At 41.8% G+C, this 22533-nt stretch overlaps 1 protein-coding gene and 1 long non-coding RNA gene across 4 annotated transcripts in view; one reads left to right on the top strand and one right to left on the bottom strand.

Moving 5' to 3' along the window:
* Positions 1-7792, top strand: part of LOC120400626 — a 66407-nt gene extending 58615 nt beyond the window's left edge. Inside the window, exon 3 of the long non-coding RNA XR_005595930.1 lies at positions 7296-7792. This is a non-coding gene — a long non-coding RNA (uncharacterized LOC120400626). The remainder of the gene's footprint in view (positions 1-7295) is intronic.
* A 17-nt stretch (positions 7793-7809) lies between these two features.
* Positions 7810-22533, bottom strand: part of DTL (denticleless E3 ubiquitin protein ligase homolog) — a 33498-nt gene continuing 18774 nt past the window's right edge. For all 3 annotated transcript variants that reach the window (XM_039529415.1, XM_039529414.1, XM_039529416.1), the window contains 4 exons: positions 18576-18665; positions 15973-16111; positions 10913-11775; positions 7810-8025 (listed from right to left, as the gene is read on the bottom strand). In XM_039529415.1, coding sequence (XP_039385349.1) covers positions 7957-8025; positions 10913-11775; positions 15973-16111; positions 18576-18665 — 1161 coding nt within the window. In that variant the 3' untranslated portion in view covers positions 7810-7956. The remainder of the gene's footprint in view (positions 8026-10912; positions 11776-15972; positions 16112-18575; positions 18666-22533) is intronic.

Genomic DNA, 22533 nt, shown 5'->3' with positions numbered 1-22533 from the left:
ATACATTAGTGTTTCCATGATTGCTCCTGGGTACTGCTCCAGAGTCTGTCCGGGACTAATTGCCACGTCTTAGCAAATTCCTTTTTGGTTAGGAGGAAGTTTTCTAATGCCTTGTTCCTCTGAATTGTACTTTGATACTTAGCACTTACATAGTAGCTTTCACCTAACAATCTCAAGCCACGTTACTTAGGTGAATAACCATTATTGCCATTTCATAGATGGGGAAGCCAACGCACAGGAATCAGAGTCAGATACAGGAATAGTGCCTAGACCTCATGCCTCCCACTCCCTTGCTCTTACTGCTAAACAATGCAGCTGCCCTGGAATAAGTATCTGAAAGGGAATTTTATTGTCTACTTTCTTACCTGTGTCTCGCATAGAGTTTGTTGTTGACTTTAGTTTGATTCTTGCATGGTCAGGCATCTCTTTTGTCTACTTCACACGATTGCTTCATTACTCCTGTCTAAAAATGATTGCACTTTAAACTTCTGATGATGCAACTTTTCTAACTTTGTTACCTACCCACCAATGAGGACACACGACAAATGCACCTACAGCAAAATGCAGAGCCTGCTCAAGCAAATCAAGGCTTGTTTTATTTTTTATCTGTCACATGGTGTTTTCTGGAATCCATTGGATTTCATAATCACACTTGGTAAACACTCTCCCCCTCTTCCCTCCGTATATCCAAGTAAGTTGGTGACAGAGAAAATAATGGTGACACTGAATAATTCAAGAATGTGGTGTGACAATATTTGCTAAACTCATGTCAACACAGCAAGGCCTCCTGGCCTACTCTGTTGCTGTAATGTACAGTCTGAGCCTGGGCTATAGTACTACAGGGAAGGGTGGGTTTATTTGATTACTATTAAATGATTTTATAGATGCAAGTTAAAATACTTTCTGCAAGAACAATAATAGAAAAATAAACTGAGGTAAGGTTTTATTGCAATGATGAAACAATTGGGAGGGTGAGAGCCAAGAATAACAGGAATGTCTTGTTGTGTAGGCATAGGTATTACAACAGAAGAATTCTATATTCTGCTAGGTCAATTTGGCCTTTATTTATTTTGATATATACAAATTAAAGGGCATACTTATCCCTGTGCTCTGAGCACTCTCAGCATTAAATACATGGGCAGTAGACCTCCCAAGCAACTAGACAGAAGCTATATGCTCTGTGATCCAAACCAAAAATCCAGGCAACTGGATAGCTAAAGCTTCACTACCTAACTATTCACCTCCTGCCCAGTCCTCCTGCACTTTTTCAGACCAACCCTGGGTAAGCAATTCCCAAGCTGTAGGACCCCCGCCAGCAGCTCCTTCTCATTGACACCAGTGGCATTATGGCAGGAGGGGGCAGGCTATTAAATTAATAATTGGAGATATACCAATCTCCTAGAACTGGAAGGGACCTTGAAAGGTCATTGAGTCCAGCCCTCTGCCTTCACTAGCAGGACCAAGTACTGATTTTTGCCCCCAAATCCCTAAGTGGCCCCTTCAAGGATTGAACTCACAACCCTGGCTTTAGCAGGCCAATGCTCAAACCACTGAGCTATTCCTCCCCCCGAGTATCCCTCAGGTACTTCACTTAGGCCTTTAAACTGCTAAATACTCTCAAACTATTTCGTTCAAAGAGAAGGTTAAGCGGTGATTTGATCACAGTGTACAAATACCTACATAAGGAAGGGATTTTCTGACAATAGACAGTTCTTCAACCTACTAGAAACAGGCAGAATGAGATTGAGTGGCTGGAAGCTGAAGTCAGACAATTTCAGACTAGAAATAAGGTATAGATTTTTTAACAGCAAAGGTAATTACCCATGGGAACAACTTACCTAGGGATGTGAATTCTCCACCACTTGCAGTCTGTACATCAAGACTATATATCTTTCTAGAAGAGGTACTACAGCTCAAGCAGAAGTTACGGGTTTGATGCAGAAATTATTGGGTCCTGTGTTATGCAGGTGGTCAGATTAGATGATCATAATGGTCCCTTCTGGCCTTCAAAATCTATGAATATCTGCAGAAGCCTGGGATAACCGGATCTTTCTACAGTAATCTATTCATGGCCTCAGACTGAGAGTTATTTCCTTAACCTGAAAAAGCAAAAAAAATTTACATAATTTTGAGAGATTTTTGTTCTGTTTAAAAACAACCAGTTGGAAGTTTAGAAATTCCCAAGCAGAATTTTGGTTTCATCTTCCTAGGTTCATGCTGCTTTAGTATTGTAGACCTCAGGGCCGGCTCCAGGGGTTTTGCCACCCCAAGAAGCAAAACAAAAAAAAACACAAAAAAAAAAGCCGTGATCTGCGGCAATTCAGCGGGACATCCTTCGCTCCGAGTGGGAGTGAGGGACCCTCCGCCGAATTGCCGCCAAATACCTGGACGTGCCGCCTCTCTCCGGAGTGGCTACCCCAAGCACCTGCTTGCTAAGCTGGTGCTTGGAGCCGGCCCTGGTAGAGCTCATTGTTAGAAAGCTACTAGCATTACTCCTCACCCCACCTTCCCTTTTCAAAGAAAAAAAAAATCCCCTAAGTGAACTTTGGGTCTATTCCGCTTCAGCATCCCTTTAGACAAATTACTTTAAAATAAACCATGGGGGTGTGCTCCCTCCTATTCTTGGGACTGGCTTTATTCGCTCACTTTTTTCTATGATCTCTGGCTTTTTCCACTGTCCAAACAGAGCACTGGTTATGGTCAAAACCACTCTATGGCTATTCCAAACCCATGAAAGAGATTACTGAGTAACAAAACACCTTCTATGCCCCAAATCTGACATTTGGTCTATCTTGCAGGCTGGAAAGTCAAATAAATCCAAAGGAGGGTCAATGGGCAATAGTTTTCTGCATGATGGCACAAAAATGCTACACTGGGGGTAAGAAATCATTTGTTTCTTTTACTAACTGAGAGACTGAAAAGAATTAGAGGCTGACAATTTACCTCTCATATAGACAAGTGCTCAAGTCAGCATTAAAATGTCTTGAGCACAATAGACCTGGGGACAGACAGACTCCCAAGCCCTGCTTCCCACCTAATGCCAAAGCAGTGGAATCTACAAGTCTTTTTAAGACTTGACCTTGACAAATATTGAAAGATCAGACACTTTTGGAAGAGACTTCCAAGTGCATGTGACCGCAACAAAGGGACCTCTGAACATGGTGGCACATGTGGGCGTCTGATGGATTCTCATGGTAAATTCCTGGTTGGGGAATGCTTCTTTCCAAAGCAAAATTGTATCACACAATTAAATTCCCAAATACAGAACAGGATAAATCAGGGGTCGGCAACATACAGCACGTGAGCCGATTTTTCATGGCACGCGGGCGGGCTGAGCTGCTCAGCCCGCCGCCGCTCTGGGGTTTCCACTACCAGCTCCTGCCAGCCGGGGTCCTGCTGCCGGTCCCACTCAGCCCAGCTGCTGGCCTGGGGGAAGGAACCTCAGGCTGGTGGGGGGCTGAGACCCCAGCTGGCAGGAGCCGGTGGTGGAAACCCTAGAGCGGTGGTGGGCTGAGCTGCTCAGCCCACCGCCGCTTGGGGTTCCCGCTGCTGGCCCCTTGCCAGCTGCCCCCCCCCCACAGCCCCACTCAGCACCCGCTGCTGGCCTGGGGGAAGGAACCCCAGGCTGGCGGGGGGGCTGAAACCGCAGCTGGCAAGGAGCCAGCAGCCAAAACCCCAGAGCAGTGGCAGGCTGAGCTGCTCAGCCCGCCTCCGCTCTGGGGTTCCCGCTGCTGGCCCCTTGCCAGCTGGGGTCCCCCCCCCCACAGCCCCACTCAGTACCTGCTGCTGGCCTGAGGGAAGGAACCCTAGGCTGGCAGCGGGCTGAGACCCCAGCTGGCAGGAGCCAGTGGTGGAAACCCCAGAGCTCTGGCAGTCAGCCCCCCGCTGCTCTGGGGTTCTGGCTGCTGGCCCCTTGCCAGCCGGGGTCCCCTCAGCCCCACTCACCTTGCTTCCAGTTGGAGTTCCAGTGCAGGCCACCTGCCAGACAGGGTCCAGGCCTCCGGCCCTGCTCAGCCCTACCAGCCGCCAGCTCCGCTCACCTCAGCTGCCGATCTGGGGTTCCAGCCACTGACCTCCTGCCAGCCGGTTATCAACTTATAACTCAGAAGCCTGTGTGCAGCTTAAAGTATCTAAATAGGTGCCACCAGACACTAGAAAACTCAGCAAGGAAAAGCAAGGGCAAGGATCACACTAAATGAATAAGATCTGCATTTTAATTTAATTTTAAATAAAGCTTCTGAAACATTTTGAAAACCTTGTTTACTTTACATATAACAGTAGTTTGGTTATATATTATAGACTTATAGAGAAACCTTCTAAAAAACATTCAAATGTATTACTGGCACTCGAAGCCTTAAATTAGAGTGTACACATGAAGACTTGGCACACCACTACTGAAAGGTTGCCGACCCCTGGGACAGATATTTAATCCTAGGTTCAACCATTCAAAACTTTCATATGGGAACAAATTAATTTAACCAGCCAGAAGAATCTGACACAAACATTAACAGGAATATGAACACTAGTTCCAACAGTCGCAATAAGTAGTCTTAAAAGGGGATGTGCATCTGAAACACAATATCATTGCCAGCACAATTATGGGTCACACTTTTAAAAAAGCCTAAGTGATTTGGGCTCTTAAGTCCCATTTTCAAAAGTGATTTAGGTGGCACTTGAAAATTTTACCTATAGGCATTTCTGAAAAAGTTCTATTTGCCCAGTGGTTCAGGAAGCACATCACAATCTAAATTCTTGCAAATATCTTTGCCGCGTTCAATAAAATAGGTGTGCAAATATTCACCAAATACCATAACAGTATAGTTCTGAGAGGTGACTTATAGAAATTAATCTCTAGGGAGAGGGAAGATACAAGGAGGACTAACCAAGGCATAATTAAGAGGCCAGACAATTCAGACTGGACATGTGACATCTGCAGCAGAATTCCCAGCATGAAAAATGGCAAAGAATGTAAGGCACACCACATAAGACTATTGGGAAGAGAACCAGCACTTCTGTAGGGAACGGCGGAGAGCTAGAATACTAGGATTTTGGAATAATTTATTATGGAGAATTTTTTATTTGTTTTTTTGTGACGTCTGAGACTAGAGAGTATTTGGGGATCATGTAGGAGAAAACCTGTTTTAGAAATACATTTGGTTCTTTCAAGACAGGCAGGTGGGTTCAGTTCCTTGGGGACATACATATTAAATGCTTAAGCAGATGCCCCAGGTAAAAACATTACTAGTTGTCTCAAACCACATTATGCAATTCTCTGCAGTCTGAAAACAAGAGACTGTCACATCACAAACCAAGTGATTCATACTAACAATTCCTTTCCTATTCCCCTGGAGCCAAGCTTTTTGTCAGGATCAGACTGTGTCACTTTGACGACATAAGAATAAGGAATTGAGTTACATTTTGTGTCTTCATAGTGCTAGTAAAATTGATTTTGTGTGCTTGGGGCAAGAAGCTGTGCAGAGCTGCCATGAAAGGAGAAGGGCTCTCACATTCCTACTGAAGATTATCTGGCCAGGTATTTGCCCATTTATACTTCTAAACCCCTGAATAATCAGCTGAGGAGTAGAGATGAGAAGGGTTTAGGTGTGGGAGTTATTCCCAGAAGTAGAAGATATTATGATAAGTATGAGAGGGGTTCTCTTCAAGAGGACCAGAATTTCACCCTCACCATCCTATCCCCTCACAACTGTAATCTCTCACAAAGCTGGGTGGGAGGGCGGACACCCATGGAATTTTGGTGGGAGTTTATACTTGTTATGCAATGAAACCGCTGGTAATACAGAGTACAAATCAGCAGAGTTTGCTTACAAGTGTGCAAGATACTTAGCAGAACATTAAACTGTCCTAGTGACTTTAGTTTGCCTCTACGTTAAGTTTCAATTCCTCCCACCCTTTACGGTCAAGTTTAATGGTGAGCTACTTTTGAACATCAAAATGTCAGGCTTTTTTAGTCTTAGCTCAAGATATTAGATTGATTCAGACACCACTTAAAGGTTCCAGTTTTTGAAGTGAGGTTTAATAAATGGCTGAAGTATATTTTATTTGTCCAGTTTAATGTTAGTTTGATATTTCTCCAAAGCTAGATGGCTGCTGTCAATTTGAAACTGAGTCAATGTTACAAAAATTAGAAAGTAATTTCAGGTTCTATACCTGTCTTTGAGTCTTCCTGCCAACAGTGCAGGTTTACTATCACATTTAAAAAAAAATACATAGTGTATTTCTCTCCCTCCTTGCTGTGTAAAGAGAAATTGGTGATACAGGAGACTCAGTGAAACAGAGTACATACAGTGCTTTCCAATGCACACAGTAAAATATAAACCAGTCATATATACAACTTTTCTCCTCTAATCCATTTCAGTTATAGAAATATGTCATTTAACATTAGTAGGTGCAAAAGTTTCAGACAGAAATGTGACTTAATTCTGTTGTGTTTCTTTAAATAACGTTCAGGAGGTCTGCAATCCTGAGGCTTGAAATAGACAGACTTTCATAGATTTTTAAGGCAAGAAGGGACCATTAGCTCATTTAGTCTGACCTCCCATAAAATATAGACCTCAGAATTTCAGCCAGTTACTCCTGTATTGAACCAGTAACTTGTGAGTTAGTCATCATTAGCATAACATATCTATTTGAATTCTGTCTGGCTCATTACACCTCAGTGTCCCTTCATTACGTTTTAGCACCAGCAAGATGTTTCAGTCTGAACAACCAGCAGTGGTGACAAAGAGCATTAGCTGCAGAATCCTGACCCCATTTGGGACAGCCTACCATAATCACACTACACAATTATATACATTATTCTCCAATCCAAGCCTTCTAAGCATTAATATTAGTATTACAACCTAAACTCTGTAAAGTGGGGTGTTTTTTTCTGCCTCTAACATCAAGACAGTTATGCTACAATTTACACCCATAAAAGGTCAGCAAGCTAGTATGGAATGCTTTCTCTTAAAGCCAATTTTGTTTGGGATAGACTAAAATCTGATAACTTCTAACTGACCTTGACAACACTTGATTTAAAAGGGGGGGATCAGGCTTCCAGCCTTGACAGCCATGCTTTCCATGGTTACAAGACTATCATGGGTGTCCTTGGGTTAGCAGAGGCCGGAGTATGGAAAGCAGCAAACTTGGGAGACGGTGGGAGGGGGAATTTTTTTTAAAAGGAGGCAAAAATGCCCTTCGCTATACTGTATCTTTTCTCACACTGCAAGCACCACATGCACCACTGGAAAAGTAAGACAGACACTCTGGAACATTAAAATGTTTTATATTTACAGGAAGTTAAGTCACATTTACAGGCTTCTTTGCTGAAATGTGAGAGTCATTGCTATACAAGAGGAATAAGCAGTAGAAATATCCTTTAGCAGAAATGGTGGCTCCAGTCTATCTGCAACAACAGTTTCTCCACAGACATCTCTATTCAGCTGCTATCAAAAGGAGATGGTATGTGTTTTGCATAGTGCTCTTAAGTACAAAAGTTTCAAGATCAGACATCATAAAACAAATAGCAACTGACAAGCTGTATTTGACTATGCTAATAACACACATCAAAGATGCTGTTTCCAAAGATAACTAGAGCATTTCACGGATGCCATGTGAGAAAGAACTCACGGGGGGAACATTTAACTGAGTGACGTGTTAAAAGAAAACATATATTTTAAAATCCATCACCTACTTCATGTTAATGGTGTGAGTCTCCATTAATTAGCATTCTACATTTTTCATGCTGAACTAACTTGAGGCTACAAAGTGTAACAGATTTTATAAAAGAATTCAGAGAACAAGAGAATAAAAAAAAATCCAACTTTATTAAGGGCCAACAATGCATTGGCTAATCCTAGTGTCTTCCTCCTTCTGTGTTGCTAAATCCACTCTTGGTAGCACCAGTGGTGTGTCAACAATCAGGGCTACAGTTCCTTTCAAATGCAGCACACTGCACTAGTCATTCTGTGACTTTCGATGGAAGTACGTGCAGATCTTCCTCATGGAAACTGAAGTGACTGCAACCTAGAAGAGATTCAAGTCAAGTATAAACATGTGTATTTGACAGTAGATGTCCCCATCTAGTTTTTCCAGGTTAAACTCTGGACGCACTGTAAAAGTCTTTTAAGCTTCTCCCCTCGATAACTGCGACAGCTTGCCTATGCTGAGGAGCTGCCAAGTTACATACTGTTAAAAGGACAACCACTATGTTCTTTGCAGTAATTTGTATGGCTTCTGGGACATTCGGATCCTATTTAGTGACAGGAAACATTTGCTAAAATCCTGGAGTTACCCTTCTGTTCTATGAGAAGAGCCGGAGGCTCTAGTTTTTACCCTGTCTGCACCAGATACAAAATGTCATAGATTTTAACACCAGAAAACATCATTATGATCATTTAGTCTGGGGCCATAGATTTTTCATTTGCATCACGACCAACTTGAGGTAGAGCTAGAGTATGTGGTTTAGAAAGACATTCAGTCATGAAAGGACTAAGTCTCTGAAGTGCATTACTGAATGGCCTGTATGGTTAGCACTCTGTATGAGCCCAAATGCTGGTGTGAGACAAATCTTAGGTCAATAGGAAGGGATTTTACCAAGATAAGCCCTAGTCATTATGACAGTTTCAAAGATAGTTTGTAGCCCAAATTATATTCTACCATCAAGTTTCAAATTCTGGTGTAACTAAAGATTGTATTCTGTGGTAGCCGTGTTAGTCTGTATCAGCAAAAAAAATAAGGAGTCCTTGTGGCACCTTAGAGATTAACACATTTATTTGGGCTTAAGCTTTCGTGGGTTAGAACCTACTTCATCAGATGTATGAAGTGAAAAATACAGGAGCAGATATAAATACATGAAAAGATGGGGGTTGCTTTACCAAGCGTGAGGTCAGTCTAACGAGATAAATCAATTAACAGCAGGATACCAAGGGAGGAAAAATAACTAATAAATAACAGAGCCAGAAGGGTACGGAGAAGTCACCTACTACAGGACAGGCCCAACAAAGAAAGTAACAGAATGCCACTAGCTGTCACCTACAGCCCCCAGCTAAAACCTCTCCAGTGCATCATCAAGGATCTACAACCTATCCTGAAGGACGATCCCTTACTCTCACAGACCTTGGGAGACAGGCCAGTCCTCGCTTACAGACAGTCCCCCACCTGAAGCAAATACTCCCCAGCAACTACATACCACACAACAAAAACACCAACCCAGGAACCAAACCCTGCTACAAACCCTGGTCCCAGCTCTTTCCACATATCTATTCAAGGGACACCATCATTGGACCTAACCACATCAGCCACACCATCTGGGGCTCATTCACCTGCACATCTACCAATGTGTTATATATGCCATCATGTGCCAGCAATGCCCCTCTGCCATGTACATTGGCCAAACTGGACCGTCTCTACGCAAAAGAATAAATGGACACAAATCTGACATCAGGAATCATAATATTAAAAAACCAGTAGGAGAACACTTCAATCTCTCTGGTTACTCAATAACAGACTTCAAAATGGCAATTCTTCAACAAAAAAACTTCAAAAACAGACTCCAACATGAAGCTGCAGAACTGGAATTAATTTGCAAACGAGATACCATCAGATTAGGCTTGAATAAAGACTGGGAGTGGTTGGATCATTATGAAACCTAAACTTAATTTCCTCAATACTAATTTCTCCCTACTGTTACTCTCACCTTCTTGTCAACTGTCTGTAATGGGCCACTCTCTTACCACTTCAAAAGTTATTTTTCCTCCCTTGGTATCCTACTGTTAATTGATTTGATTTATCTCATTAGACTGACTTCACACTAGGTAAAGCAACCCCCATCCTTTATATATATCCGTTATATCTGCTCCTGTATTTTTCATTTCATACATCTGATGAAGTGGGTTATAGCCCACGAAAGCTTAGGCCCAAATAAATTTGTTAGTCTCTAAGGTGCCACAAGGACTCCTCGTTTTTTTTTTAAAGATTGTATAATCATATCTCAGTTATCAGTTTTATAAACAAAGCTCAGCAGTCTTCTGAAAACTGACTTTGGAAGTCACAGGCATCATGGGATTCCATGTGTATTGATTCAATGACAACACGCAAATTCAGAATTTGCTCTAAAGCACAAAAAACTCCTCATATGCCACCCATTTTAACCACTCTGCAAACTCACCCCAGGATCTGAAAGTCAGGCTGGGTTCCTGCTTTCTTGCACAACACAAATAGTAAGGAGTCTGCAGGCCAAGTTCTGCCCTCTGACAGTTGTGCAATCCCTTTGTTTTCAATGGTTTTTCCACAGATGTAACCAAGGGTAGAATTTAGTCCCACAATTGTTACAGACATACAAATTCTGTTGATACAAGAGCTAGAATAAAATTCAGCTCACTTTCTCCAAAAGCTGAGTTGGGTCTGCAGTGCAGTGGGTCTTGTATGACCTCTGCCAGGGCTTTTCTTGCAGTGCTAGTGGGGGCCAATTTATGTCACGTAAGTGGGCAGATATGGCTGTGAATACATGTAAGCAGCAGATCTGTCAAGTGCGTGCTGTTGTTATTTTCAGAGTTCAGAGTAGAACTGCACTGTAAGTGCCAGTGTCATAGATAATCAGCATTTTCCAATACTCTGTTCTAAATCATTTTCAGATGAGCAACATGAGTTCTGTTTCTCTCTCCCAAGAGTGCAGGTGGCACTGAAGGATAACATCGTTACCCTGTATGGCAGAGATTCTGGGGCTTGTTATATCAGATTTCCCTTCCTTCCTCTCCCCTTCCCCTCCTCCCCACAAGCAATGAGGTCTGATGCTCCTTTTGATGCACAAGTTAACTGCCTGCAAATGGGAGTTGTGCAACACAGCAAGGAGAGAACAGAACCCAGAATTCAACCATTTCTCTGCTGTTGTAACCATGCCTAGTCTACTTACAGATCCTGATGGACTGGCTGCAGTCGCTGCCTCTTGTCTTGTGCTGGGACTCCGAGAGGATGGTGGGCTGTTGCCTGACACTTTTTGGCTACTGGCTTTGCTAGTCTTCAGTTTCTCTCCCATTGCAGACAGCCAGGTTTTCTTCCCAGGTGAACTGTTCTCTTTGTCCAGCACACCAGCCCCTTTCCTGCAGGAGTTCTTTAAAGGAAGAGGGGGAGTCTGGAAGCCTGCCTGATTAAGAGGGCTTTCAGGAAGGGATGTCTCCTTTGGGCTCTGGCCACAGTCTTCAGTTCTATTATTCAACTCAGCGAGGCTCAGACAGTCTTCACTACAGGCCTTTTGGCCTGCTGCCAAGAAGCACAAATCCAGCTTGGATTTTTTAGCCTCTGGGTCCAGCTCAGTCACACAACTGCAGCCTTTCAGACACTTCTGCCCCATGTGATCTCCCTTGCTGGACTCCAGCCTCCTTTTGGCTCGCTTCTCAAACCGTGAATGTGATGCTATGGGGGTGCTAACTGCCTCTGGAAGACCCTGTATGACCTCTGCCAGGGCTTTTCTTGGAGAAGGCGTCTTTGTCCCCATCCCTGGTGGAGAGGAGTACGGAGTCCTGGTAACCCAGTGTTTAATGGACATCTTGGTGGAAGATGATGGTTTGGGAGAAGTTCCTGATATGGCTTGGCTTTGCTTCGCTGGAGTGTGGGCCTCGACTGTTGGGTTTTTGATAGAGAATGTTGGAGTGTTGGTAGAAAGAGGAAGGTCCCCGGCATAGCTGGGAGCACAAGCTGCTGGCCGGGGTGAGGAAATGCATGGGCTACCCACCATGGAGACTTTTGCAGGAGTTCTCTGCGTGCTGACTGGTAGTACTGATGGAAGAGAAACAAAACAGTCAAGTGAATGTCACAGTACAGCAACAATGAGTGAAGAGAGACAGATTAAAGTTAGACCTTAACGAAGCCCCCCAGACTCTGGGACATTCAGAATTTGAATTTAGCAGCTTACCTATTTGTCTAATGCTCCCCACCCTAGATCTAAACACCTCTAAGTTTCCAGTGATTTCAACAGCAGCAGAGTTGGGCCAATACTGAGCACTTTTGAAAACTCCACAGAACATAGGATGCTTATTTGATGGCACTCGTCTACCTTAGTTGTAACTGGCACCTCTTAAAAGAGCTGCAATCAGAGGACTAAAATGAACAGAAGAATCAAGACGTATTTTAGTCATTGACCTTGTCCAGTGTAATCTGGCCTCCCAGCACAGCCGCAATGGGAAGAGAGGGAAGCATATTTTTAGAAAGTGCCTCAGCCCAGTTATTTTTTCCCTGAGGACCAATCTGTACAATAGCTATAACTGAGTCAGGATTTAGTGCAGTTAGAAGTTTTGTAGATGTGACCTGTGTCCCTGTAGCTCACTTAAAATCCAGAACTGTCCAAAGCTTTAGTTCAGTTATGGAGACTTGATCAGATCTCATCTACATTACAATTTACAAGTGGTTTTTAACCAGCTCAGGTGACATTGCAACCCAGTCCCACAACTAGTTGTAATGTAGATGAAGCCTTTGATTAGAATGCTCTCCATTACAGATAATTGTCCCAACTAGGCTTTCATACACCAGTAAGATAGATAAGGTGAGAGCTAAGAAAGGTTTCCCATTTCTCCTTCTATCCTTTTGCTGGAGAATATTCTGCAAGGATATATTACTGGGTAGCAGTCAGTTATTTACAGTGCAAAGGGACAGGCTAGAAATTCCCCACATCTTGTACGAGGTCTTAGAGTCCAAGGAAGATAAAAGTAACTGATGGATTGGTTGCCATGACAAATGAGTGATTTTTTTTTTAAATAAGCAATTTCCATGTACGTCTAGAACAGTATGGCTACTGAAATCATCAGCATGTTATGAAATAAACTGCGTATAAATCCGTCTACTCAACTGCATGCCCACATCTTGCGTTGTAAAGCAAAGCACAGTCATCAGTGTTTATCAGCTGTGCACCAGGAATCCCACAATAAATCCGAGGGCGGCATGCATTTAAGCTACATCTCAGGCCAAAACAAAACAGTAATTATTAAGTTGTTTTTTAAAGAGATATTTTACTCTGAAGAGAGATGATGTACTAATGTGTGTCCAGGGTCTGCTTTTCAGATGCTGAAATGTCATGTATCTGAAGGAACCTTTTTGGCCCTAAACTTGAGGTGGTACAATTAAATAAGACAGCACATTAGCTACCTTAAGCACACTGTTTCACCAAGGAGCAAAAGGGCTCTAAACATTTTCTGCATACCAGGGATTTAGTCTGAAACTCTTAATTCTCAGCATTAGCTGTGATGCGGTAAAGTACTTAATTAGGATGCTGAAGTCTTGTGTGAATGAAGTGCCATTTTCTTTAGAATGTTGTACTTGCTTGTGAGATAATGTGCATAGTGTAAACACCTACATAACTTCTCAATAACACACTATACATAGGTTTCAGAGTAGTAGCCGTGTTAGTCTGTATCTGCAAAAAGAACAGGAGTACTTGTGGCACCTTAGAGACTAACAAATTTATTATAGCATAAGCTTTCATGGGCTACAGCTCATTTAATCGGATGCATGTAGTGGAAAATACCGAAGGAAGATATATATATATATATATACACATACACACACACACACACACAGCGAACATGAAACAATGGGTGTTACCATACACATTATAAGGAGAGTGATCAGTTAAGATGAGCTGTTGTCAGCAGGAGAGAAAAATAACTGTTTGTAGTGGTAATGAAAATGGCCCATTTTGTAGCTTATGCTACAATACATTTGTTAGTCTCTAAGGTGCCACAAGTACTCCTACACTATACATAAAGCTTTTTTTTATCCTTATCCTTCCTGAAGACTCTCAATATAATATTGCCCAACAATGTCTCTACACCTTTAAATTCATGTGCTGAGCAAAAAAAGAATACAAATGTCAACCACTTTACAGCACAAAGTGGAGTTAAATGTTCCTTTCCCAACAATGTTTATTAATCCAGACTGAAACAAGTTATTATGAACTCATAGCAGGGTCACTACTAAGATTTGGTCTTTTAATCTTGGCCTTAATGAGCACTTACTTACAGGACTATATTATCTCAGCTGGAAAATTAGTTGTGCTTAAAATGTAAGCTCTTAGATGTGGAAGAAGGGTAGTAGTAATCTCAGCAACCCCCCCTCTCACTAGAGATTAGCTACAAATTCATACACTAGAAATGTGGAGTGATGAGCTGGAACGAGGATGTGGCTGCCCACAACCATGGCAGACTGAAAAATATATTCTGGAGTCACTACCTCTGGAAAAGTGGAAGCTATCTTGATTTAGATGCTGGATTGATGGTGATGATTAAAGGCAGCCTGTGATTCAAATGCCTATATTCCCAGTGCTGGGAAACAGGATAGAAGCAGCAAGCTTTTTTGTAGCAGTTTGTGCACCAGTCAAACATTCAGACCTCAAATTCTATTAACAAGTCAAGTCTATTGCCATTGATACCACTCTCCAACAATTCTACAAGGCTGTTATATTTAACGCTGAGTGCAAGCCTCTTCCAAGCTGCCAGTCAAATGAATGATGTATGTCTCTGTAGGACTCAGACAGATAAATGCACAATGTATACTAGCAGTGGGGATTTCTCTCTCTCTTGCTCTCACCCCATCAATTTTCTTCAGCAACATTATGGGCTTCAAGAATCAAAAGAATCACAAATTCAAGAGACAGCCCAGCTCTAGCTATTCTGGTTACATGAAGTGCAGAGAAATTAATATCACTTAGCAAATTTACATACATAATTTCCCAAGGGAAGGAAGCTGTGTTTGCTGCATGCCACAGTGCAGGTCAACAGTCAACACACAGCCACAACTTCACAATTTGTTCCATTTAAATGGGTAGGATGCAATCTAGATTTCATCTCAACAGTCCTGAAATGCTATTTGGTTAGCCAACTATGAATCAGTTTGCAGATAGCTCCCGTATCCTAACAGCATGTGTTTTGCGTTCAAAGAGTCATGGTCAGCGGGAAGCCTGCTGTTGCATACACACGGTCTGTGTGCTTCCTCTTCCCTCCTGGGTTGTTTTAATGCATAGAGAACAAAGAGAAATCATATTTTATCTAGTATAATTGCCAAATTCGATTTGTAAAGATCCAGGGTCCAGGCAGCTTTGGGTTTTCAAGCTTCTCGACAAGACAAGTGTCCCTATTTATTTCTGAGGGAATAGAATGTGAAATAGTTTCTCAGCAGCTCACTGAAACAAAGCACGTGTATGCGTGTGGTGAGCAACTATGGAAGAGAGCTGGCACTTACCCACCTATTGTCCCGCAAGCTTCCTGCAAGACAGTTACGACTGGCAGAAAGCTAATTTTAATGTTATCCTAGTCAGGGGGATTACAAAACCTTCCACTTGTATTAACAACAATGAAGGTGAAGCTCATTTGGAAAGTCAGTAGAGGGAGATAGACCAACACAGGAAATGACACCAACCAGCCACTGCCAACTCATTTTTGGTCCAAATTTAAAAAAATTCTGTGTTTCTGATACAGCTATCTTCATATCCCACTTTGCATTTATTTTTGGTTTATTTTAGAATATCTGTGACTAGATTTCCATGTACACACATCAGTGGTGAAAAGAATAGGTGCATTTTAGAAAGCCAAACAATAATTTACAGCAAGACAGAGTCAAATTAAGATTACATTTCTAATGGAATGTAAGAGTTTAGAAGCAGGTGTGTATAGGTCTGGAATGTTGAAAAGATACCTTTGTCCTGTAGAAAGGGAGTGCTTTGTTTTGTTTAAAAACAAAAAGAGAGGAAGTCAGTGTTATTTAATTGAATTCATCCGCTGGGCAAGAGGAAAATTTCAAAGCTCTAGGGCTGCATATGCAGTACCAGCCCTTTACTGGATGGTACGTCAAGCCTGGGCAAATGCATGCATTCACATTTCTAAAGAAATGAAGAGCAATAGCCAATAGGAAAGCTTTTGCTGAACCAGTAAATACACAGAAGTACTGTTCCTATGTTGTCGGACAAAATACCCCTAAGGGCCTTACCTATTCCATTTTGCTCTTCTGGTTTCTTCTGACAGACCCAGCCTACCAAGTTGACTTTGCCTGATGTCAGTCTCTCCTTATCACGGTCACGCCGTAAGCGCCAAATCCTCACAGTGTTGTCATCAGAACATGTGGCGATCTACAGCATAAGTCAGTAGGTTAGACCACTGTGAAGCCAGATCCCAGTCACTGGCAAATCAATCCAAGAGAGTTGGTACTCTCAGTACTTTGTGCCAATAAGTGTTCTGCACGGAGCTCTCCCTGCCCACTAACAAATAGGTAAATCAACTTCCAGCGAAAAACAAATGCTGTCTAATTACTGTACCAGAGGAAAAAGCTATCTATTTCCCTTGAATGTGATCTGACAGGAGAAAGCCTCCATCTATCCCTTTTATGGCAAAGAAATCGCAGCCTCCCCATTTGCTTTGTGAAGATTCTGTGGCAGGCAGCCATTTGCTCCACAAGTGCCAATATATACAGTATTTGTTTATTGACATTTCAGTAACTCAGTAAATAATAGCAGAAATCCAAACACGATCCAAAGCTCATGTTCCAGGAGGAAACAGACAGCAGAAGATATGAATTCAACATTTTGCATCAGTGTCCAATGCTCCTTCTCTCACTCCTCACCTTTCCTGGCTTGGGGACAGACATTTGCAGTGTTTTAAATAGGTAACGTTGGAGCAAGGATAAACGCTGGAAAGGGATTGTGTCACTACGCAGTCTTTGCAGACTTTGCCATCATCCAGTGTCAGTAGCACTTGGTACAGAAAAGCAAGAGACAGGACTAAAGTTTAGGTTCAGCAGATCCCTATAAAATGGCATGTCGCTCTTCCAAATAATCAGTGGAACCTGCCAAACAAGCATCAGAACTTTTATTGATCTCCCTTTGTACTATATATACAGTGATTCACCTGGGAATTAGTAAAAAAGGAAGCGCTATGGCCTATGTTCACAGTAATCAAGATGCTTTTCCTCTGGCCTCCCCAACACCAACATCAGCGCTACAAAACTCTGCTGGTAGGCTTGTCTTCCTTGCCTGGGGTTCAGACCACATCACTCGCCTCTTCCAGTCTTTCCATTGGCTCCTCATCTCCTCTGCATCAACTTCAAGTTTCTTGTCATTGCATTCGAGTACCTGCCTAACCACCACTCCTTTCTGAACTGCCTTTGACTCCTTTTACATTGGCCCAGATTTTAATGCCCTGTTTGTTTTCTTCTCCCGTGCTACTATGGTCAGGATACTGGACTTGATGGAACATAGGTCTGATCCAGCACTGTAATTTTTATGCCACCTCTACAACTGGAAAGTACTTCTTGAGCTTGTCTGCAAAGCCACTACCCGATCCTAATTCAAATCCCTCCTGAGGGCCTACTGTGATTCCTAGAGAAACTAGCTGATTAACAATGTTGGGCAGAGGGGCAACTGAAACCGCCAGCAAGAAACCCTATGGGACTCCTCGGATATCATAGCTGCGGGAGGGGCTTATTCCTGATTTGGAGCTAGACTGGTCTCTTAACCCTACTCCCCATGCCAACAATTCCCTCCCATCCAGTGATGGCCATATTGGGGAACCACTAATGCTGACCCTTGCGTTTTTGTTAAGGTATGGTCCAGGACAGTGAAGCTCTCGGATTTAGCATTGAATTAGGAGTCATGTTGACAGACTCAATATGGTTTATTGAAAGAACAGACATTAATGTTCTTTCTATCCTCCCACTAAAGCTCTCATTGCTCTGCAGTAGACTTGCAAACATATCAGTGGACAGACAGCAGAAGACATCAACAAAACTCATCAGCATATGAAGACCTTGAAGAAATGGCTTCAAATTTTGGCACTATAACATTTACATTAATCAATTATCAACATATTTGTTAGCAGGACAGTTTCCATCAGGAAAGGATTTCATACATTTCCAGGAACAGACTTTTCCAAGTTAATAATAGTAATCAAAGGACTCAAATTACCTGAAAAAAAATTCAGGACAGCATCATACTGTATGCACTTGAGGATTTCGTTGAAAATGTAGTGCGGGCAATGTGGCTTGATGCCACAAAAAATGGCCTCCCTCCCAAAAATCAAATATTTTTGCAAAAAACATTTTTATTTTCTTTAAATTTTCCATTTCTCACTGAAAATTTTGTTTACCATTACCTGCTTTTTTGTTTGCAGGATTGTTTTTTTAAAGTAATCACCAATTTTGACTGGTTGGCTTAGTGATTTGGTAGTGTTTATTAAAATAGAAAACTTTTTAAAAATGAAAAATAATTGAAAATTCTGATTTTTAAAAAAAATTCTGTGGAATATTTCAAAAAATGAAAAAAATTATCTAGACTTTTAACTCACAGCACTAAACCGTCTTAGGAATTTTCATGAAAACATTTCCGATTAGCTCTAACTCTATGTGAAGGGAAAAGTGTAGCAAGCCAGTTCATCTATGCCATTCTCTTTTCAACAAGGCTTTCCATACAGAGAAGATTCCGTTGCCGGTCAAAACACCCCCCTCAAGTTTTGTAAAACAAACATTATGGTGGTCACATCTGGTCCTTCATTCATTGGTTTCACAGGAGATTCCAAAACACAGTTTTTCTAGAAACTAACCTTAGTGAAGTCTGAAGGACACCAGGCAACAGAGGTAACCTCTTGAGAGTGACCAAGGAGCATCATGGGAGGAAGATGGGGCTCAGAAATCTAAAAAACCAATCCACAATTTAAATTCAGTTGGATTTCTGCATCAAAAGCATCATTAAGGAAGGCTCCACTCTGCTGAAGTAGAATACTGTGGTGTCTTTCATCAAGGATCTCAAAACACTCTACAGTGAAATAAGCTTCCAAACACCCCTCCGAGGTATGCAAATATTTCCTCCATTTTCTCAGGCACAAAGAGATTAGAATTGCCTGCTTAAGGTCATGCTTGAAGGTCTGTGGCAGAGTTGAGAAGAGAACACAGATCTCCTTAATGCCTGTACTTTAGTCACAAGCCTGTCCTCCATGCCTAGGTACAGTAGAACTTCAGAGTTACGAACACCAGAGCTACGAACTGACTGGTCAACCATACACCTCATTTGGAACCAGAAGTACACAATCAGGCAGCAGCAGACACCAAAAAAAAAAAAAAGGAAATACCATACAGTACTCTGTTAAAAATAAACTATAAAAAATAAAGGGAAAGTTTAAAAAAAGATTTGACAAGGTAAGGAAACTGTTTCTGTGCTTGTTTCATTTAAATCAGGGGTAGGCAACCTACGGTACGTGTGCCAAAGGCGGCACGCGAGCTGATTTTCAGCGGCACTCACACTGCCTGAGTCCTGGCCACCAGTCCGGGGGGCTCTGAATTTTAATTTAATTTTAAATGAAGCTTCTTAAACATTTTGAAAACCTTATTTACTTTACATACAACAATAGTTTAGTTATATATTATAGACTTATAGAAAGAGACCTTCTAAAAATGTTAAAATGTATTAACGGCACACACAACCTTAAATTAGAGTGACTAAATGAAGACTTGGCACACTACTTCTGAAAGGCTGCCGACCCCTGATTTAAATTAAGATAGTTAAAAGCAGCATAGTAAAGTTTCAAAGCTGTATTAAGTAATGTTCAGCTGTAAACTTTTGAAAGAACAACCATAACGTTTTGTTCAGAGTTATGAACATTTCAGAGTTACGAACAACCTCCATTCCCAAGGTGTTTGTAACTCTGGGGTTCTACTGTATCTTGGAAGGTATCACTTATTCCCAAGAATTCAGCACAGTCTCTCTGCATTTATTGACAACAATGCTCCACATAGAACTGAATGGCTCAAAGCAGGGGAGAAATCAATTTCACACCGATGACATGAGTAAAAGTAGTTACTGTCTGACAGTTACTTAGTAGCCTATGTGAAATAAGTTGGTGGCCTCAGTCCAGTTCCTCGTGGATTTGACAGCCCCATCTAAAAACACACACCCTCACAATTAGTACCCTGTTGGCAGTCTTGGCAGAAAGGCAAGGGCCTGAATAAGCTCTAAGAACAAATTAGCATTTCGCTCCTCGAGATGAAGCAGCTGGTTCAGGGTGGAGTGTATTGACAGTGCCTGGGAAAGCTTGCATAGGACTCTCTGCTATACATAGGACTTGTCTCCACGGATGTCAATCCAGTGCCTTGCACAAGCACATTGCTACATGGAATAGCATGATCCATTTAAGGTTCCAGTAGCTCCTGTTGGGAGCAAGTTTGCCTACTCGGATTCTATGCTGAGTAGAAGGTGACATTTATAAAGCAACAGGAAGTCTTAAACCCAAGACCTACTTCAAAAAGAAGCAGAATTTGGTAGTTTACTACTTGCTTCAGAGCTAGTTGTTCATGTAGTTGGCAAGTTCCAGTGTGTCTTACAGCCGGCTAACCTATAATTAACTTTACAATAAGATAACAACACCGTCAAGGTTCCTTTAAAAAAAAAAAAGGTTATGAGACGATACAGTACACACAGATTAAACTGAACCCCAATATGATACACCTTTGAAACTGAACCCCTGTTTGAGACACCTTTCTCCTGACCTACAAGCTTTATCACAGCTCATGAGACCAGCCATTAACCAGAGACTGACTTATCTGAAGCTAATATTAGCCCTGCCACAACCAAGCAAGAGCAAGAAATCAGATTTAAGGTTCTTTTTATCTTGCAGACTTTAAGCAGGTTTCCTGAAGTTATGAGTCACCAGTAGCGATGTGACATTAGATGTGGGATTTGCACTGATGACTAAGTACATTTAATAGATTCTTTAGCAAGTGGGAAAAGGTGGTTTTATACACAGATTTACAAAGATAAATGCAAAATATCAGGGACGGCTTCTAGTTTCTTGATCAATTTCCTTTTCTTGTCAAACTTTTATTTCTTGCCATGGCAGCCTGAAAAGCTGTAGTTAAGATTCTTAAGTAGAGTATTTAAAGTTTGTCTGAACTAAATGGTTCATAACAGGCTTTTTTTCAGTATGTGTGTGGCATGGTGGAGGCAACCACTTGACTAAATATCTATTAAATGCCCTGTTGAGAATATAACCTTCTCTGCCAAAACGTGCAATACCATGGAAACTAAAATCCCATTTAAGGAATAAACTGAAGGAGTTCTTGGTACAGAGAACACCTTAGTTTACATTTAATAGATTTTTACTGCGTGTAGCAAGACATTTAATAATCCTTGACTACTGACAAGAGGGCGGAAGGAGAGAATTATTCTCACTGGGCCAGATCCTGCTCCTGTACTGTTTTCACACTGATATAATTTAACTGACATTGATGAAGCTGTACATAATTTCCACCAGTGCGAGTGAGATAAGGACCAAGGCATTTGTATCTGAATGGGTTTGAGGGGGGAGGGAGGAACAGAGTACAAACTCAGTTGTTGATGCTGTATCCTTTGGGTTCTGGTAAAATCAGCATCACAGGTGCTTTGTTCCCCTTGTTTTATTATGTCATTAGGATGCCAAGATGTACATATAGATATAAAAACTGATAGGCAATTGGCTATCTACTGGGATTCAGGATATGTCTTATATTATGTACACATCAGACTACACAGGAACATACTAAGTATGACACTAAGTCAGACCAAGGGTCCTCCTAATCTGGTATCCTGTCTTCTCTGACAGTGGCCAGTACCAGACGGTTCAAAGAAAAGTACAGTTATGGAACCACCTGGCTGTAAAGGAAGTTTCTTCCTGTTCCTGGTCAGTTAGTGGTTCAAAGTCAGATGTCCATTTTAAAATAAATACTTTCCATCCCTACCCCTAATGCTAAGCTGAATGCAAGGGTTCTTACAGATGCAACTGATTACAGGACCAGCAGTTGCTTTTCTTGAAGTGCTCATTACATGCAAGTGATGTCACATGCTGAAACATGGAACCACAAGGTGCTCCTTGTCTGGTCAGCAATAACCTCTGTCCATGGCATTTCCTGACCTAGGTACAACATCCCACTACTGATCAAGAGTCTCCTGGAAATGTCTTGGGTGGACATGTCCTCATTAAATTACCTTTTACCTACCTCTGAATTTGCCCAGACAGAGCCTCTTCTCAGAACCCCCTCCCAGTTTGAAAATACGAGGCTAGCCTTTGTCTCTGTTGGCAGCTCACTTGTATGCTTCTCAGAGCAGCTGGCCATATATTTTCTATGGCACTGATCATCCCAGTAGTATGTTTACATCAAAATCAATAAAGTCTGGCAGCCTTCAGGGCACAGGAAGGAATCTGAGTAGGTTGGATTTGTGATAAATTTTCGATTGTCAGTGTAGAGAATACTACCACTACATAAAGTAGCCACAAGGATAACATAATAGTGCTCATCTGACCACCCGTCATATATTTGTTTTAATTAATGTTTGGCATCCACATGCTACAGCACTGGGAATCTTATAAAAATAAACAAATGGGTTTTAAATCCATTTTTTTCTGAATTTTATGAAGCCCTTAAATATTCCTGTGGCATTCCCAGCATAGTTTCCAGGGAACCTTTTTAAAAACATGGGCTTGAAATGTGCAATGCAAGATCACACAGCCCGTTTGCTGGATAAGCCTGGTA

Source organism: Mauremys reevesii, linkage group 3, assembly GCF_016161935.1.
Source record: "Mauremys reevesii isolate NIE-2019 linkage group 3, ASM1616193v1, whole genome shotgun sequence".
Taxonomy (NCBI): Eukaryota; Metazoa; Chordata; order Testudines; family Geoemydidae; genus Mauremys; species Mauremys reevesii.
This window is presented reverse-complemented; position numbering and strand designations above follow the sequence as displayed.